A 20953-nucleotide genomic window follows, 5' to 3' on the forward strand; every position below is an offset into this window, starting at 1 on the left:
ATAAAAATAAAGGACAAAAAGTTAAATAAATAAAGGTAGGACAAAAAATACAATAGAATTTATTAATTGAATCATAAATAAATAAAAAAAAACCCTCCAAAAAATTAAAACTGTTAGGGCCTCAACTAAACCCTTCTCCTTCTTTCAACTGCCGCCCTTCAAAGCTTGTCTACCGGCGGCGCGGCGTACCGGTAATTGATCTGCAGTGATGGCGGGGACGAAGAGAAAAAGAAGAGAAGCAAATAGGCAAAACAAAGGAAGAGAATTTAAGAAGAAAAATCAAAGTTCAAGTGGAGGAAAAGATGGTAGAAGAAAAAGGTCCGGTCCTCGTTTGCCTAATGCTATGTTAAAGGAGCTTCAATTACCGAAACGGTACGCAGATTCCGATGAAGAAATTGGCTCTGATGATGCTCTTAATGACTTGTATGAGTATGAAGAAGGGGTAGCTGAAGAGGAGTCAAGGAAGAATAGACGCTTTGACCCTGTTGAAAATTATCAATATGAGCTTCCTGAGGAGTTTGAGGTATTTATTTCATTTCAATTTGATTGTTCTTGGTTGCAAATTTCACTGTTAATTTTTGCTCTGCTAAGCTCATTCCATTGTTATAGAGGTTTACGAAGGTACTATTAGTTATGTTGATAGTTGTAATAGCTTCTTTGGCCTTTCTGGGAGCTGATAATCTCTTTGTAATGATGCTTTTTGTTAATTATAATGCTACTGTGATAAAGAACAAGTCTTACCAGTTTAACTGACAGGAGGAGTTATGTTATGTTTGTATTCTTTTTGGTTATATTAGAGCTTTTTGTCTTTTGGGTTGGTATTTGAATAGACTAAATGGAGATGATTACATCTGATTGTATTGCTAGTTGTACAAAGAGGATGAAACCTGTATGAGGATGGTTTTGTTCATCTACTAGGTAGACCTCTATTACTAGTTGAACAAAGAGGATAAATAAAAGAAGGCTGCATTAGGATGGTTTGGTCAAGTACACATATGACTCCAAGCGCCTTTGGTTTGTAATTGTGACACTATAATGATTGGAAGTGTTAAAAGTGGATGAGGTAAACCTAAAGTAACACTGAGAAAGTTGTCTCAAAACTTCAATCTCATGAAATCTGTAGCAAAAGAACACGATGCAATCATGCAACCAAAAGTAAAAGATACTATAAGTGATATTAACTAATTAGTACTAAGACTTAGTCGTGTGCTACACTTATAGCTCTATGTTTAGAAGGAGTCTTTTTAGTATGTTTATGTGCTGGTACGTAGAATATGTATATGACCTCTAGGGTTGGGGAGCCCTTAATTTTGTCTTAAAAGACATTTTTTTTGAGATTGGAGCAACACGGGATCGGTGAAGATCCTGGAGGGTTCAAATTCTAAGATAGAGGAAAAGGTAGTTTGACCAATTTTGAGGGAGAAATTGTGGACAGATTCAATGATTTTTAATAATAATAAAAAAATATTGTGAAATTGAAGAAAATAAAATACTTTTTATCTCCTTCCATGATTTTCCTCTGGATCAATATTTTCACATAATAACTCATAATTTATGTTTTATAACTCTATTTTTAAATATTTGAATTATCTTTAGCGGAATCCCCATATCTGAATGCACACATGGATTCTTATCTCCAAATATTATAATTTAGATCATTGAGGATCTGACCTCTAGATCCGCACCTGTATCGGAAACCCGCACCCAAGTCTGAGCAACTTAGCATGGAAGAGCCTTAACGAGGCAGGGCAGGGCAGGGCAGGGGAAAACTCGTTTTAGGAAAATAGTTAGTGGGGCAGGGAAGGTTGCAGCTTGCCTAAGACTCGTGAGTTAAACTGAAATTTTATCATTTGTCGGAGAATATTCTAAGCATATATCACCCATCTGGCCACATCTGGACTGGATTTTCCCTGTATGCAAAGACCACATTTGTTACAGTTTGACATTGATAACATGTGGAAAGCTCTTGACATTAACGCGTGGAAGGTTCAAACATCTTGAGTAACAGCTTATACACATGATGTATAATATATCATAGTCCTCATCTGGAACCAAATGTAGAACAATATCTTGCCGAATGATTGATGTTAATCTTTTAACACATTACCTGTGGTTCTCTTTTACATTAATTCAAGAAAGTTCATTATGATTATTATAATTAATGGAAAAATATGTTATATGTTCACATTCAAAATTTGACACTGTCCTTTTCCAGTTAATATGATAATGAATTTTTGTAGTTCATTGATGTTATATCTGAAAATGGGGGGTAAAACAGGGCAGGGTAGGGCGGAAGGCAGTTACTTAAAGGGGCACGGCAGGGAAATAACTGAGCAGGGGAAGACTTAACCAGCCTTACCCCGCCCTGCCCTATTGTCATCCCTACTATCAATCTCCCTAAGTCCTTGTGGGCATAGTTATTCACATACCTGTGTTGATGGGAGGTAGTTGGTGCCCGGTGAAAAAGTGAAGATCAATGTAGCTTTCCCAGCCACCATCCCAATAATAAAAGCGAGAGAAAAAAGAAAATAGAACAGTATGTATATGGAAGATCCATGTAGCTCTGCCTTTTAATTTGAGATTCATACTCGTTGATATGATATCATAATATACTTACTGTGACCTTATATCCTTGTATCATTTAACTCTGTATATTTGTTTGGTTTAGTCACTGAGGTTAATTATATAGAACTTTGTTCCAGTGTCTGAAACAATGTTTGCCTGATGAAACTATATGCAATTTAATTTTACTCCTTCCTTTTTGGGATGTGTAGATCCTGTTATCTTTAGCTAATGCATGTCAAATTAACTCGATTCATAGTCCTTGCTTACAGATGGGATAATATTTCTTTCTAAACACTGAAATGCTTGTGCGTAAAGAATTGATATTATGATTACTTAGGCCTGCCTCTCGCACCACTACCAAGCAATGTTCTTATTTGCAGTCGTTAATGTTCTATTGGTGGGAATTTTGGGGACACTAGATCCCACCCACCCACCCACACAAATCTAAATGAACTTTATTGGTTGTAAATATTGACTACTTGTACATAAGTGTGGAGGGATGTGAAACCTTACCATGAGCTACAAAAGGCAAGAACATCTTGATGCTTTGTAGTACTTGTTTTTCCCTTTCAAATTTTGATTTGCATTAGCTGCAGTCTGCAGAAGATGGAAATACCACAATATTTTTGTCTTTGGTTATGGTGGATTTATAGGCATTGTTTTTTTCTTATGTAGGATGAAGATGTACCTTCGGATGAAGAAGATGGTGGGGATGATGAGGGTGGTCGGAGAGGAGATGAAGAGGAAGAGGAAGAGGAAGAGGAAGAGGATGATGGAAGGCATTCACGATTGTTGCAAGAAATTACTGGACTTCCAACTGATGCTTTTGATGGTATAATTCCTACCCACATTTCTTGAGTTTCATGCTTGCATTTACTAGTAGAATATGATGTGTTTTGTCAAACTCAATCCGTTTATATATTTTTAAACCATGATTTGTATGTGCTGCTTGTACATGTGATGTGGAAATCAACTAAATTTTAGTTTTCCCCTCTTTTTTGTGCAATTCCATGTTTCTTTCCCTTTATTTTGTTGGAGAATATGCTTATTAAGTGCCCTGCTTTCCACAAGACAGTGCATTCTCCTCAGTCCTCAACGTGGGGATAAAAGAGGATTTTTTGTCATCACATGTCATTTATTTTGATATATTGTGTAATCCATGATGAGGAGGACTGATAGCTAGATCTGTATGATAGGCAAGAAGAAGAAAAATGACGTTATCATATCTGAGGCATATTCGGAGTCCGAGTATAATCCCAGTCGTGATATTTTGGATGGGGATGGCCGGATTAGCATCCAGGACCTTCTGGACCCCCTCCATGGGAAGTCTGACCATAGCAAACTTAGAAAGAGCATGAGTCGGATGGAGAAGAAGTCCATGCCTATTCATGCACCTCTTCCGAAACCGGATCAAGAAAGATTGGAAAGAGATGCTGCTTATGGTTTTATCCAGAAGGATGTTACAAAATGGGAACCTCATGTCAAAAAAAACAGAGAGGCACCGACTATATATTTTGGCAAAGATAAGAACGTGGGATATTCTACGGTAGGAGAAATCGCTGCTGAATTTGAACCAAGAAGTGATTTTGAGAAAAAAATTGCTTCTCTTTTTGATGACCATGAGGTCGTTGAAGCTCATAGAAAAGATGGTGCAAGACTTCTTGAACTTAATAAGGTATGGAGGTCATAGACTTTTACACACTTATTATTCCGACAGATGGTTAATCATTCAGTGTTTTTAGAGGAAAAAGGTCCCTGTAAATTTTTGTATTATATTTAATGTTAATCACTTCGGCAGATATCCGTAGAAGATGTGAGGGAGCGCCAAGACCAGCTTGCTAATATGCGTAGTCTTCTTTTCCGTCATGAAATGAAGGCAAAACGAGTCAAGAAGATAAAGTCAAAAGTGTATCATCGTTTGCTAAAAAAGGATAGATTGAAACAAGCAGGTACTACAACTGAAACAGATCCAGAAGCAGCTAAAGAGCAGGCCATGAAACAAGAATTCAAAAGGGCAGAGGTAATTTCATTCATTACTTGTGTGAAACTCGCGTAGGAGTCACTTTTGCTTTTCTGGTTATTTTCTGATTGACTTGGTCTCTTTTGCCACGAAATTTTATGTAGGAACGCTTGACTTTGAAGCACAAGAATAGCTCCAAGTGGGCAAAGCGCATCTTAAAACGTGGATTGGATGTGCAAGATGATGGAACACGAGCTGCTATTGCTGAACAACTGAATCAACATGCCCTTTTGTCCAGAAAAGCAAATAATATGAATGAGAGCAGTAGTAGTGAAGAAAGCAGTGATGAGGATGACCTTGATGAGGCCTCTGATGGATCAGATCAGGATGCTGCAGTAAAACTGTTGAAGAAAGCGAAGGAAAAGACTGCCGCAGTCTTAGAAGGGGACGAAGAATTGCCAGCATCAGGAGTGCTTTCTTTACCTTTCATGGTAATTTTATCAGTCTTTCCTTTGCACCCCCGGCTTGCTCTAATTTTTTTGAGGCCTGAAAGTTCATCTATGGTACTCCCATTTCACAGGTACGTGGATTGAAAAGAAGGAGAGAGGCGGCCAATGAAGAAGCAAAGCTTGCTCTAGAAGAGTTTGAGTCATCGTTGAAGGAATTAGAAGACAAGAACGAGCCAAAAACTCAAGAAACAAATATTCTGACTGGCAGGAGGGTTTTTGGTGCTCAAAAAGAGCAGGCACCTGAACCCAAAAAGAAAGCGACATCAGACAATTATTATGGTGACAGTGATAGTGAAGGCGAGACAGATGCCAGAGAAAATGGCATCAGTGCTCATGAAGAAAATAATTTATCTCAGAGGGAAGTTCATTTTGATCCCAATTTACTTCGTGAAGAGTCTGAGATTAATCATGATTCTCTGTTTAAGGTAATTGCGTTGCATACTTCATCAAAGCCTGTAGTACCATATCATATTGCCCTCTTTTCTGCGTTGTTTGTGGTGATTAAAATTTGACTTTGTCCTGTTTCAGAGTTTTGACGACATTGCGAGAGACCCAGGCTCAAAGACATCATACGAAGTTTCCATTTTTGCAGCCAACTCATGGAAAAAGGTTGAGCTTTTGCTGTCTCAAAATCAGTGTTCTCACTCCTTTTGGCCACATTAGTCTTATTGGTGTATTTGTTGAACAGATGAATGATTCATCAGCTAAAGGGAAGCAGAAGAAATCTGCAAATGCAAAGAGTGCAACCTCTTTACAGATCACAGAACCTGTTGAGAGTAAACCTGATGGGGAGGTAATTTCTGAACTACAAAAGTTTTGTATGCTGAATCCACAATGCAAACTTGTCTGAACTGTTTGTTATTATTGACTCTTAATTTTGCTTGCAGGAAATTTATGAGGATAGCGATACTGATAGTGGAGGAGAAATGGTTGATGGAATTTTAACATCTGGGACTAAGTCCACATATGAAATCCCATCTCAAGAAGAGCTTATTCGGCGTGCTTTTGCTGGTGATGATGTTGAAGACGACTTTGAGAGAGAAAAACAAGATGCGTTGAATGAGGAAGTTCCAGAGCCTGAGAAGCCTGTTTTACTGCCTGGTTGGGGACAATGGACCAATATACAAAAGAAGAGAGGTCCGCCTTCTTGGATGCTTGAAGAACATGATAATGCCAAAAAGAAAAGGGAAGAAGCTCTCAAGAAGAGGAAGGATGCTAACCTGAATCATGTTATCATCTCCGAAAAGAGGGATAAAAAGGTTGGTCATTGACAAACTTCATTTTAAACCTGATTTATGAATCAACATTCTTGTGATTGATGCCAATTTTGATTTTAGATGTTGAGGCTAAACTTTTAGGCTTTATAATAGTGATTGCAGATTTCATGTGCATGCCTGATAATAGTATATTTTATTTGCCTTTTCCCTTGGCTTTAAATTAGTGAGATTAAAATATACCAAGTATTTGGTGAAGTGAAAAATCATCTTTCTGCAATCAAAGAGAAGTTGGATTGCTAACCAAACAAAGTAGATAAACAAAAGAACAGAGAAATGCAGAAAGCAGTAGAGTAGAGTTTCAACTTCACCATCATTCATTTGCAGGAGACACTATTCTTAACTTTATGTAATTTGGTAATGGTTATGTAGTCTGTGCCGGAGATGTTCAGACACTATGCAACATGCATTTTTGTTATTTTTCATTATTTATCCAGAAGACAAATTGTTCTTCAGATGGTTTCCTGATCTGTCTCAGACCTGTCCGACAGATGCTTCTCTGTACGGAAGGCTATGTCTTCGGTGTTGCTTGTCTTTGCTTAAAGTGCACAACTATTGCCACGATTTACTGAATTTCTATTTTGCCATGCAGGCTGAGAATTTATACACGCCAACATTACCTTATCCGTTTACTTCCCAAGAACTTTTTGAGGGGAGCATTCGGATGCCCATTGGACCTGAATTCAACCCCGGAACAGCACTTCCAGCTCTTATCCGCCCAGAGGTTTGTCCGAAGCATACTATCTAATTTTATTTTTCTTTATCTATCTATATTCTAATTTCCTGAACTATACGATCCTGTCTCTGAAACCCCCCTCCCACCTATCCAAACCCAAAATATCTAAAAAGAAAAGGCAAGGCCTGCATCTGAAATTTAAAACCCAATTGCATTAAAGTTATTCCTCGTCTTTAGTCCTTCAATTTTAATTTTTGTGTATAAAAGGTTCTCTTTTGTTGTCTTCTCTGTTCTTGGGGGGAGGAATTAGGCTTTGGGACTACAATTTTGAGGTTGTTTAGGTGATTGCTTCCTTATGTTATAATTCTTACAGGTGGTAAAGAGGAGCGGTAGTATCATAAAGCCAATCAAATTCAAGGAGGTAAATCCCCATGAAAAAGGACAGGACCACAAACGTGGTGGTGTGCAGAAAAAGAAGGGTGGTAAAAGTAAGGGCAAACCCACAAAATAGACTGTGGGGGTGAGAACCATGAGGTTTGACATTCTCACGAAGAAATCTGTATGGAGAATCTGCAGTTCCGAGATCCCTTGGTTGATAAATCAGTACTCATGGTCTTTCTTGCCATGTTCTTGTTTCGTCTTCACAGTTAGGGCCTTGTTTCTGCTTTCATAGAAGCAGTTTTACACAATGAAGGCTCGCGGATCATGAAAATGCAATGCTTTACTCTTCACAGATGCAGCAAAAGGAGTTTTATTTTTGGTTCTAATGTATTACTTTAGCAGATGGTTATATAGTTCTTGTGAGTGTATTAAGTGAAGTAGCTATTATGGGATTTGAAAGTATTTAATATATGTATAATTGGTTCAAGTGAAGCAGAGGGGATACAAAATTTTGTTTCATTTGTTGCAAGTTTAGAATTTAGCTATGATTTTGTTAAAACGAATATTGAGTATTAAATGTTTATGTGCCAAACAAATCCCAATCTCAAATAATAATTATTGTTGTTATGGTAGAAAATAACTTTGTCATTTATTTAAACTTTTGGCAAATTCTAAGCAAAAAATTGACTTAATTAATTTGATTTGATTCTAACATTTGCAGAATCGAGTAAATTGATTTGGTCAACTTTTAGAGAAAAACCAAACCATGAACATATCCAAAAACAGTTGAAATATGTGTTCTTTCTTATATTTATGAGAGAAGTACGGAGAACACTCGAAACTTGGCACAAATTATTTGTTTCTCTCTTAAATTATTGATAGTCTCAAACTCTTGTAGGATTGATAGTCTCAAACTCTTGTAGGAGCGTGGAGAAAAGTGTTGAGAACAATCTAAACTTGGCTAGAATTTAGGGTGTATTAAGTTCAGCTAGTCAAGTATATGAGCGTTTTTGAAACTGTCAATAATTTGAGGATGAAACGAATAATTTGCACCAAAATTAAGGATATTTTCGATACCTCTATTTTCTTTTGTGGAAAGGATAGTTATGTATTCGTATTATAATTTCGATATAACTTATTCATCTACCAGATAATTCCTAGATGTCTCAAAGGGGGTGTAAACATTAAAAGGCAAATAACATATACAAAAATATAATAAATTAGAAAAAAGGAAATTATAAGGACGTAAATTGCAAAGAACTTTCATAATATTTTTTCAATATAAATCAAGCACCCATATTAAATTATTTTGATGCTTAATGCCATTTTGGTTCCTTAACAAAGCTGATTATACATTCAATTTAAAATGCACATACACCATAATAAAACAAACTCCACTATACATATAATTCCGATGGCCGGACAACACCGTCGTCCGTCCTCGTAGGTGGTGCACTAGGCGGTAATGAGGTGGGAGCCGTTGGTGGAGGTGGAGGTCGAGGTGGTGGACATATCGTTGAAATAGGCATGTCAGGACTTGTTTTACAAGATGGAGCGGATGGAGGTAAAGGGACAAACTTTGGTTGCATGTTATCAAAATTATCGATGTGAGACTTAAATTCGAATAATTTTCTATGAATAGTAATTGCATGACTCGAAGAATAGCAAAGAGTTGTCAAAAACCAAAACAGAAGACACTTAAAAAGTCTACTTTCTTTGTTCATCATATCATAAAGCTAATAATATTTAGAACTTTTAAAAATGTGGAGAAAATATTATTAATTTATAATTTTGTATAGGAACTATGCTATTTATATAAATCCAAAATGTGTGTGAACATTATTTAGTGACCTCCTTTTTTGTTGGAAGATTAATCAAGAATAATCCTAATTTTGACTTAATCACTAAGAAGTTGGGGAGTTATAATTTTGACTTAATCACTAAGAAGTTGGGGAGTTAATTTATGAGTCATTTAACAGTTGAGTGATTAATTAATCTCTCTAAGAAAGATAAAAAATTAATTAATTTCAAATTTATAAAGATAATACATATAAGGTAATGACAGGTATCAATTGATATTCCTTCATTGAAAGTTATATTTTATATAAAAAAGTTAAATTTTGAAGAGTTATTATCATATATGTTTTTATTTTAATAATGACTATAATAATAATTACATTAACGTTATGAAATTCTTTCAATACTCTTGTCACGACCCAAATCGGGGACGCGACTGGCACCCACATTCACCCTCCTATGTGAGCGAACCAACCCATCTAAACCTTAACATTTCAATATAATATCAACAGAAAATAATGCGGAAGACTTAAACTCATAAATAAAACAACTCAACTATTATTAATATTCCCAAAATCTGGAAGTCATCATCACAAGAACATCTATGATCAAACTACTAATCTAAACTATCTAAGAATGTCTAAGAAGCTAAAAAAAAAAAATACATAAGAAACTAGTCCATGCCGGAAGTCAAGGCATCAAGACTTATAGAAGAAGATCCAGTCCAAGCTAGACGCATTAGCTCACCCTGAATTTCCGATGGAGTGAAGACTGGCTTGATCTACTGCTGAGTCGAAGTTGACGGAACGTTTGCTGCATAACACAAATAACAAAGGGAAACATAAAAGTAGGGGGTCAGTACAACCACACGTACTGAGTAAGTATCATCGGCCAACTCAAAATAGAAGATAATATATATCAAGTAATATTATAAAGCAACTATAAACTCAACATGTAGCAACAACAAGTATCATAATCGTCAATAAATACCATCAAGTTCATTCATGAGGGCTCAAGCCTCATTACCATACTCATTTGGGGATTAAGTTCATTATGTTGAGTATATTATCATCTTCCGAGATTCATTATCTTTCTTCCTCTTGTGTCGGTACGTGACACTCCGATCCCCTACCACTATGTGTCGGAACGTGACACTCCGATCCCCTATATGTGTCGGAACGTGACACTCCGATCCCCTATATGTGTCGGAACGTGACACTCCGATCCCCTATATGTGTCGGTACGTGACACTCCGATCCCCTATATCTACGTGTCGGTTCGTGACACCCGTCCCACTAATACTATGTGTCGGAACGTGACACTCCGATCCACTAATACTATGTGTCGGTACGTGACACTCCGATCCACTAAATTCATTCTATCCGTTCATCAAGCCTTCTCTATACTAAGGCATCATCAATCCCATTACTTTAATTCATCAAGCCTTCTTTTATACCGAGGCATCATCATTAATATTGTAGATTAAAGTTTCTTTCAAGATTTGGGATTCAAGGGTTCTCATCATGCTTGTTTTATCAAAATCACATAATCATATTCATGCACACACACAATTAAGCATATAGACAGGTTTACAATATCATCAACACATATTATTCACTATTAAGAGTCACTACGAAAATCGTAAAAACCATAACCTACCTCCACCGAAGAATTGGAATCAACAAGCTAATCTTCCCAAAGCTCTCTTCTTCTCGTCCAATCTCCCTCAATCGTTTCTCTCTTTCTTTCTGTTCTTTCTCTTTTGTTTTATTCAAACCCTCTTTCCTTTACCCTAATTAACAATTAATTAAGAATAAAAGAGGACAAATAAACCCCCTAATTAACTTAAGGTTACCCCTTTTAACCCCTAAGTAATTAGACTTATTAATATTAACCCTCAATCTTTATAATTAAGGAAAGAATAGTCCAAAACGACCCCTAAAACGTGTAGAGGAATCCTATTTTGCCTGGGACTGCGCAACCTGTGACGGGCCGTCGTGCCTGCGACGGTCCGTCACGGTGGTCGTCGCAGCTCCCTCGAGCTCAAGTGGCCTGTGACGGCCCGTCACAGCCGTGACGGTCCGTCCTGTTCCTCCGTCATGACGGTCAGAAACTCGTTTCTTGCACCAAATTCTCAAAAGTTGAAGTGTTTTGCAACGGGAGCTCACGACGGTCCGTCGTGGCTGTGACGGCACGTCCTGCAGGTCCGTCACAATTTACAGAGAGTCGATTTTAATATCCAATTTGAAGAATTCTAAGTGTCCTGGAACGACAACCCCTCGACGGGCCGTCGTGACAACGACGGTCCGTCGGGACACACGTCGTCTCAGCCAGTTTTTCCCCGTAATTCAATCTGCTGCTCAAACGACTAAACAGGTCGTTACAATAGATACCAATTTACCCATCGTTCGTCCCCGAACGATCAAAAGAGGAAAAACAATGGCGAAAAGGAGTACCTGAATCCGTAAACAGATGTGGGTATTTTTCTTGCATATCTGCCTCCTTCTCCCAAGTAGCTTCTTCAACCGGTCGATTCTTCCATTGAACCTTGATGGATGCAATCTCTCTCGACCTCAACTTGCGAACTTCTCTATCTAATATAGCAATCGGTTCCTCTTCATAAGTCAAGTTCTCATCCAACAAAACTGAATCCCAACGGATAATGTAGTTTCCATCTCCGTGGTATCTCTTCAACATGGATACATGAAACACCGGATGCACTCCGGACAGCCCTGGGGGCAAGGCTAATTCATAAGCCACCTCCCCTATCCGCTTAAGCACTTCAAATGGTCCAATATACCTTGGACTTAGCTTACCTCTTTTTCCAAACCGCATCACCCCTTTCATGGGTGAAACCTTCAACAAGACTTGTTCACCTTCCATGAACTCCAAGTCTCTAACCTTTCGGTCTGCATACTCCTTTTGTCTACTTTGTGCCACCAAAAGCTTTTCTTGAATAGCTTTCACCTTCTCCATAGAATCTCTCAACAGATCAGTCCCCCAAGGTCTAACTTCAAAGGCATCAAACCAACCAATGGGAGATCTACACCTCCTCCCATACAATGCTTCAAATGGAGCCATGTCAATACTGGAGTGATAGCTATTATTGTATGAAAACTCTGCCAAAGGTAAGAAGCTATCCCAATGGCCCCCAAACTCTATTACACACGCGCGAAGCATATCCTCCAACACTTGAATCGTTCGCTCAGATTGACCATCGGTCTGAGGGTGAAATGCCGTGCTAAGGTCCAACCTAGTACCTAATTCTGCATGCAATGTTCTCCAAAACTTAGAAGTAAACTGCGTACCTCTATCTGATATGATGGAGAGTGGAACTCCATGCAACCGAACGATTTCTGAGATGTAGATTTTGGCTAACTTCTCTGCGTTGTAAGTCACCTTGACCGGAATGAAATGTGCAGACTTAGTTAACCTATCAACAATCACCCAAATAGAGTCATACTTACCCAATGTCTTTGGAAGACCAACCACGAAGTCCATCGCGATTCTCTCCCACTTCCATTCAGGAATGGGCATTCTCTGAAGTGTTCCTCCAGGCCTCTGGTGTTCATACTTTACTTGTTGACAATTTGGACATTTGGCAACAAACTCAACAATATCTCTCTTCATTCTACTCCACCAGAAGTGTTGCTTTAGGTCGCGGTACATCTTGGTTGCACCAGGATGTATAGAGTATCCGGAACTATGAGCCTCTGTAAGAATAGTGGTGATCAAATCATCGACGCGGGGTACACATACTCTTCCCTTAATCCTCAAAACACCTTCCCCATCGATTATTGCTTCCTTAGCCTCTCCTTGCAACACTTTATCTCGAATTTGCCTTAGTTTCTCATCATCAAACTGTTTCCCCTTAATCTGATCAAGAAAAGAGGATTTTGCCTCTACACAAGCTAACAATCCTCCCTTCTCGTTTATTTCTAACCTCATAAGGTCATTAGCCAGAATCTGCACCTATCTAGCCAATGGGCGTCTAGAAACTTGCAAATGAGCTAAACTTCCCATGCTTCCGGCCTTTCTACTTAGAGCATCCGCTACAACATTAGCCTTCCCCGGATGATACAAGATAGTGATGTCGTAGTCCTTCAGTAGTTCCATCCATCTCCTCTGTCTCAAGTTCAAGTCTTTCTGAGTGAAGACATACTGTAGACTACGATGATCCGTATAGATTTCACACTTAACCCCATACAAGTAGTGTCTCCATTGCTTTAGTGCAAACACTACCGCGGCCAATTCCAAGTCATGAGTTGGATAGTTACGTTCATGCACCTTTAATTGCCTCGAAGCATAAGCAATCACATTCTTTTCTTGCATTAGCACTGCACCCAAACCCGAATAGGACGCATCACAATAGACAATGAAGTTTTTACCCTCTACCGGCAAGGTGAGGATAGGCGCGGTAGTCAACAAAGTCTTGAGTTTCTGAAAGCTCTCCTCACACTCATCCGACCATACAAATGGAATGTTTTGCTTAGTCAAGTTCGTCAATTGGGAAGCAATAGAAGAGAATCCCTTGACGAATCGGCGGTAGTAGCTAGCTAAACCCACAAAACTCCTTATTTCTGACACGTTTGTAGGTCTTACCCAATTCTTCACTGTCTCAATCTTGGATGGATCCACCATCACTCCATCCTTAGAAACCACGTGTCCCAAGAAGGACACTGAATCTAGCCAAAACTCACACTTGGAGAATTTCGCATAAAGCTTTTTCCTTCTCAACAACTCTAACACCATTTTCAAATGCTCCTCATGTTCTTTCTTACTCTTCGAGTATATCAGTATATCATCAATAAACACAATCACAAAGAGGTCCAAATATGGCTTGAAAATCCCGTTCATCAAACTCATGAAAGCAGCAGGGGCATTCGTAAGACCAAAGGACATTACCACAAACTCATAGTGCCCATACCTAGTTCGAAAAGCAGTCTTTGGCACATCCGTTGCTCGTATTTTCAATTGGTGATAACCGGATCTCAAGTCAATTTTAGAGAAGACACAAGCACCTTGTAACTGGTCGAACAAGTCATCAATGCGAGGAATGGGGTACTTGTTCTTAATAGTTACTTTGTTCAACTGTCGGTAATCTATGCACATTCGGAAACTCCCATCTTTCTTCTTCACAAACAAAACCGGAGCACCCCAAGGAGATGCACTTGGTCTAATGAAGCCTTTACTCAACAATTCTTGAAGTTGAGCCTTTAACTCTCTTAACTCCGCGGGAGACATTCTATAAGGGGGTATAGAAATGAGGCGAGTACCCGGTTCAAGATCGATACAGAAGTCAATATCCCTATCCGGTGGCATACCGGGAAGATCTGCAGGGAACACATCCAAAAATTCACAGACTACCGAAACTGACTCAATCGAAGGTACTTGGGTAGTGTCATCCTTGAGATGTGCCAAGAAAGCTAGACAACCCTTACTAACCATTTTCTGAGCACGAATAAATGAGATGATACGCACCGGATTGGAAGTGTAGTCACCCTCCCACACTAACGGATCTGCCCCAGGCTTGGCTAACGTCACTGTTTTAGCATTACAATCCAGAATCGCAAAATTCGGAGAAAGCCAAGTCATACCCAGAATTACATCAAAGTCACCCATTTCTAAAATAACCAAGTCTACATAAGTGTTGCTCCCCACAAAATTCACCAAACAAGACCTATATACCCTTTCAACTATCACCGACTCACCCACCGGAGTAGAAACACGAATAGGTATGTCAAGTAATTCACAATGTAATTTTAGACCATTAGCAAATGAGGAAGATACATAAGAGAATGTGGATCCGGGATCAAATAATACAGATGCCATGCAATCACAAACCGAAAGATTACCTGTGATAACAGCATCTGATGCCTCCGCTTCAGATCTCCTAGGGAAAGCGTAGCAATGAGCCCCATTATTTGTCTGTCCGTTGCCCCTACCATGTTGTGTAGTAGTGGCTCCGTTTTGCCCATCACCTCTGCCGTTTTGGTGACCGCCATTACCTCGACCACCACGTCCTCCAGAAAAGCGGCCTCTACCATGACCACCTCTACCTCTGGCCATTGGGGCTCTGTAACTCTGTTTTGGACAATTCCTCCTAATATGTCCAATCTCCCCACATCCATAGCACTCTCTGGAGTCAGGCATAGGTCTCTCGGAGTAGTGTTGACCGTTCTGAGGCGGACCCCCAACTACAGTCTGTAATGAAGACTGAATTGGTCGTTTTGAGTGACCTCCGGAGTTCTGTCCTCTAGAATAAGAACCGTTAAACTCACCTCCCCTTCGAAACCTCTTTGATGTAGACGTTGTGGTGAAGTCATCCGGTTTCACTCCTTCCACCTCTATCACAAAGTCTACCACCTCTTGGAAGGATGTTGCTGTTGCCGCTATCTGTAAGGCTGAGATCCGCAATTCTGACCTCAACCCCTTCACAAAACGGCGGATCCGTTCTTGTGGACTGAAACAGAGTTGGGTGGCGTATCTGGATAGTGCGCGAAATTTAGCCTCGTATGCATTAACCGTCATTCTACCTTGCTCCAGACTCAAGAACTCATCCCTCTTTCTATCTCTCAAAGTCCTTGGGATATATTTCTCCATAAACAGGGTGGAGAATGATTCCCAAGTCATTGGTGGTGCCTCCGTTGGTTGACACTCAACATGTGAACGCCACCACATTTTGGCGTTCCCTTGGAACTGATAGCTCACGAACTCGACACCAAACCTCTCTACTATCCCTATCTTGTGTAGTAGCTCATGACAATCAACCAGAAAATCATAAGCATCCTCAGATTCTGCACCCTTGAAGGTTGGAGGTTTCAGTTTCAAGAACTTACTGAAAAATTCATGTTGATCGTTTGTCATAATAGGCCCAGTAGTCAGACGTGGAAATGTGCCTATTCCCAATGTTGCATCCATGCGGGGAGCCATAGTAGCCGCATGTCGTATCTCTGAAACCGGAGGTGTTGGTGCAGAAACCACTGGAGGTGCCTGACCCTGATCAGACAACCCGCTAAGATAAGCAAGTACTTGGTTGATCATCTCTGGGGTAGGTTGGGGTGGCAATTCCTCATTTTGCACTTGTTCAGTTTCCCCTTCCTCACCCTCTCTTACTACCTCCTCAGTCGGTGGAGGAGTCACCGCCCTAGCATCTGATGGGCTAGGGGCTCGTCCTCTCCCTCTAGAGGACGTCCTCCCACGACCTCTTCCACGGCCTCTTGCCGTTACCCTTCCTCGAGCCACAGCCCCAGTGGCTGGCTCAGTAGTTTCCTGTCTTTCCGTTGTCGCTGCTGGTGCGGTCGTTGCTCTAGTTCTAACCATCTGCGAAATAGAATGAAGATGGTCAGATACCAATTTGTATCACCTAGATACCAATTGGACTCAAGTAGTAGCACGAAAGAAAGAATGAAAGAAAGGAATTTTCCTAAAGTCTTATAGCCTCTCAAAGAACAGTAAAGGCGTCCCCCTACCGTTCTTTAAGACTCTACTAGACCTGTTCTTGTGTGATGAGACCAATGAACCTAATTCTCTGATACCAAGTTTGTCACGACCCAAATCGGGGACGCGACTGGCACCCACATTCACCCTCCTATGTGAGCAAACCAACCCATCTAAACCTTAACATTTCAATATAATATCAACAGAAAATAATGCGGAAGACTTAAACTCATAAATAAAACAACTCAACTATTATTAATATTCCCAAAATCTGGAAGTCATCATCACAAGAACATCTATGATCAAACTACTAATCTAAACTATCTAAGAATGTCTAAGAAGCTAAAAAAAAATACATAAGAAACTAGTCCATGCCGGAAGTCAAGGCATCAAGACTTATAGAAGAAGATCCAGTCCAAGCTAGACGCATTAGCTCACCCTGAATTTCCGATGGAGTGAAGACTGGCTTGATCTACTGCTGAGTCGAAGTTGACGGAACGTTTGCTGCATAACACAAATAACAAAGGGAAACATAAAAGTAGGGGGTCAGTACAACCACACGTACTGAGTAAGTATCATCGGCCAACTCAAAATAGAAGATAATATATATCAAGTAATATTATAAAGCAACTATAAACTCAACATGTAGCAACAACAAGTATCATAATCGTCAATAAATACCATCAAGTTCATTCATGAGGGCTCAAGCCTCATTACCATACTCATTTGGGGATTAAGTTCATTATGTTGAGTATATTATCATCTTCCGAGATTCATTATCTTTATTCCTCTTGTGTCGGTACGTGACACTCCGATCCCCTACCACTATGTGTCGGAACGTGACACTCCGATCCCCTATATGTGTCGGAACGTGACACTCCGATCCCCTATATGTGTCGGAACGTGACACTCCGATCCCCTATATGTGTCGGTACGTGACACTCCGATCCCCTATATCTACGTGTCGGTTCGTGACACCCGTCCCACTAATACTATGTGTCGGAACGTGACACTCCGATCCACTAATACTATGTGTCGGTACGTGACACTCCGATCCACTAAATTCATTCTATCCGTTCATCAAGCCTTCTCTATACTAAGGCATCATCAATCCCATTACTTTAATTCATCAAGCCTTCTTTTATACCGAGACATCATCATTAATATTGTAGATTAAAGTTTCTTTCAAGATTTAGGATTCAAGGGTTCTCATCATGCTTGTTTTATCAAAATCACATAATCATATTCATGCACACACACAATTAAGCATATAGACAGGTTTACAATATCATCAACACATATTATTCACTATTAAGAGTCACTACGAAAATCGTAAAAACCATAACCTACCTCCACCGAAGAATTGGAATCAACAAGCTAATCTTCCCAAAGCTCTCTTCTTCTCGTCCAATCTCTCTCAATCGTTTCTCTCTTTCTTTCTGTTCTTTCTCTTTTGTTTTATTCAAACCCTCTTTCCTTTACCCTAATTAACAATTAATTAAGAATAAAAGAGGACAAATAAACCCCCTAATTAATTTAAGGTTACCCCTTTTAACCCCTAAGTAATTAGACTTATTAATATTAACCCTCAATCTTTATAATTAAGGAAAGAATAGTCCAAAACGACCCCTAAAACGTGTAGAGGAATCCTATTTTGCCTGGGACTGCGCAACCTGTGACGGGCCGTCGTGCCTGCGACGGTCCGTCACGGTGGTCGTCGCAGCTCCCTCGAGCTCAAGTGGCCTGTGACGGCCCGTCACAGCCGTGACGGTCCGTCCTGTTCCTCCGTCATGACGGTCAGAAACTCGTTTCTTGCACCAAATTCTCAAAAGTTGAAGTGTTTTGCAACGGGAGCTCACGACGGTCCGTCGTGGCTGTGACGGCACGTCCTGCAGGTCCGTCACAATTTACAGAGAGTCGATTTTAATATCCAATTTGAAGAATTCTAAGTGTCCTGGAACGACAACCCCTCGACGGGCCGTCGTGACAACGACGGTCCGTCGGGACACACGTCGTCTCAGCCAGTTTTTCCCCGTAATTCAGTCTGCTGCTCAAACGACTAAACAGGTCGTTACAACTCTATATTGTCCGGAAAAAATATTTGATTTAAGATTTATTTTTTTTACACCTTGACACTATATGTATTCTAAAAATTTAATATTTTGTCACTGTATGATGATTTTATGTAATTGAGATAAGTAATACATGATTTATTCTGAATATACATTTTATTTTATGTGTTTCAATTATTTTATTTTCTATTGCAAAATATAATCTCTAATACATTATTTTATCATCACATTGAGGAGGATAAAGAAGACAAGATCTTTAAATTCTTGAAGAAGTGGAGTAGAAAGGAAAAAATAAATGGAATTCTTCTCTTTTTCTCTGTATATAAATCTTTCAAATAAAATTAATCGTATTTGTGTGTGTGATCTCATTGGTATTCTTTACTATGTACATTTATGGATATGAAGAAATAATTATTTATAAAAGTCGCGTTCTTTTATGAATATATGACTTTTTATAAGAATTATGTTTTTTATGAATATATAATTATTCATAGTAATCATCTTCTTTTACGAACAAGTGTAATTTATTCAATTTAAGACCTTCTATAGATTTTACAAAATATGTAACGTCATAAATGATGCAAGCATATATTTATTAGATGAATCTAAAGATAGAAAATCAAATATTAAACAAAACCAAACAAAAATAAGATCTCAGTAACTTTTTAATTCGTCTATAACTATGTTGCAATATGATTCAAATATTTTTCTTACTTTTATGTGTTTCAAGTATATTTTAACTTTTTGTATTAAAAATCAATCCGTTCACACAAAAATAAAGTTACGTAATTTATGATCAATTAAATTTAATGTTACTTTAGTTGAATTGATATTTTATTTTTATAAAATTTATTTTATTTAATAAAAATATTATAATAATTTTAATGGTAAGCTATTCAATTTTTTTTTATAATATTTTTCTTCTTATTATCGATCATGTTAAGCTGAAATTACCATTTGAAAATATCTGTTAGGAATTTCCTAAACTGACAAAATTAAGATCCTTATTTAATTTGTATTTTTTTTATACACCGCTTATTGAAAAATAATAACGAGGGACATCAATTATTCAATTTTGTAAATATTTGATTAATTTTTATTTAAATTATATTTTTATTATGTACCTATAGAGAAACTTTGTACGTTAAAACATACATAACCTAAATTATTCAATGTTTAAATTCTAAAAAAATGTCTAAATCATTAAGATAAATATTCAGATTTTAATAAAAACAAAATGAGACTCAACCAAATTTATGTATACAACCTTCAACATATATAAAAAGATTAAGGAATTTTGGAAAAAAAATTCTTTCTTATTTTTTTTCTAACTTGTATTTACAAAAATCATAGCCCCTCAATCAAGAACTATTGTCTATTCACCATAAACAATGAAAAACCATTATCTTTTTTTTTTAAAATAAAAAATTAAAATAAGAAGTTAATCAATAAATTTCCAATCTATTTCATTTCAGTAATTTCAAATTAGTAGATAAAATCAAATATTCGATTTCAATAGTATGATACATCGATCTAGATGGACATACAACAAAGTAACACTAATTTTCTTATATATATATATATAATTCGCTTTAAATGATATATTAGAGGGTGAGGCTCACAACAACGTCCACGATCTCTGATTGTGCCATGAGACATATAACTCGCTTTAAATGATATATTAGGGGGTGAGGCTCGCAACAACGTCCACGATCTCTGGTTGTGTCATGGGACATGAAGGAGGTGTGCCAGGACTTGATCTACAAGACGGAGCAGATGGAGGTATTGGTACACCTTTTGGTAACATTTGACCAAAAACACTTGAAGATGTTTTAATTTCGACTCGAGACTTCAAATCCAATATCTTTCTATTCGTAATTGCATGACTCGAAGAATAATAAAGAGTTGTCAAAAACAGAAAAAGAAGGATCTTAAAAAGTTTGCTTTGTTTCTTCATCATATAGTAAAGTAGTATTTTAAATGTGTACAAGAATGTGCCTTTTTAATTGTGAACGAACTATGTTGTTTATATAGATAAAAAAAAGAAGTGTGTACCATTATTTGAAAATCTTGTTTTTATTAGAAAAAATATATATGCATTAAATAATTATAATCATATATAAATTCAAGAATAAGTATGAAAGGAAAATAAATAAGTTTGACTACATCGTTATATTTTTCTAATAAATACAAGGATATGAATTGAATCTTTATCGTAATTCCTAAAGTAAATTCAAGTAAGAGGTTTTTTATTTTAAGGAAAAATAAAGTCATTTATT

General features: G+C 38.1%; 2 protein-coding genes across 2 annotated transcripts; one reads left to right on the plus strand and one right to left on the minus strand.

Moving 5' to 3' along the window:
• Nucleotides 1-54: 54 nt before the first annotated feature.
• LOC101245392 (uncharacterized) lies at nt 55-7924 on the plus strand. Its single transcript, XM_004246692.5, has 11 exons — nt 55-523; nt 3241-3397; nt 3762-4240; nt 4364-4585; nt 4690-5016; nt 5106-5459; nt 5563-5643; nt 5723-5827; nt 5922-6293; nt 6901-7032; nt 7358-7924. Exons 1-11 carry the CDS (start codon nt 209-211, stop codon nt 7493-7495), a joined length of 2682 nt encoding a protein of 893 aa, XP_004246740.2. The 5' UTR covers nt 55-208; the 3' UTR covers nt 7496-7924.
• A 2328-nt stretch (nt 7925-10252) lies between these two features.
• Nucleotides 10253-17221, minus strand: LOC138338226 (uncharacterized). Its single transcript, XM_069288990.1, has 2 exons — nt 17041-17221; nt 10253-16485 (listed from the first exon to the last, which is right to left on the minus strand). Exons 1-2 carry the CDS (start codon nt 17134-17136, stop codon nt 13135-13137), a joined length of 3447 nt encoding a protein of 1148 aa, XP_069145091.1. The 5' UTR covers nt 17137-17221; the 3' UTR covers nt 10253-13134.
• Nucleotides 17222-20953: the final 3732 nt, after the last annotated feature.

This window comes from Solanum lycopersicum, chromosome 9 (assembly GCF_036512215.1).
Source record: "Solanum lycopersicum chromosome 9, SLM_r2.1".
Taxonomy (NCBI): Eukaryota; Viridiplantae; Streptophyta; class Magnoliopsida; order Solanales; family Solanaceae; genus Solanum; species Solanum lycopersicum.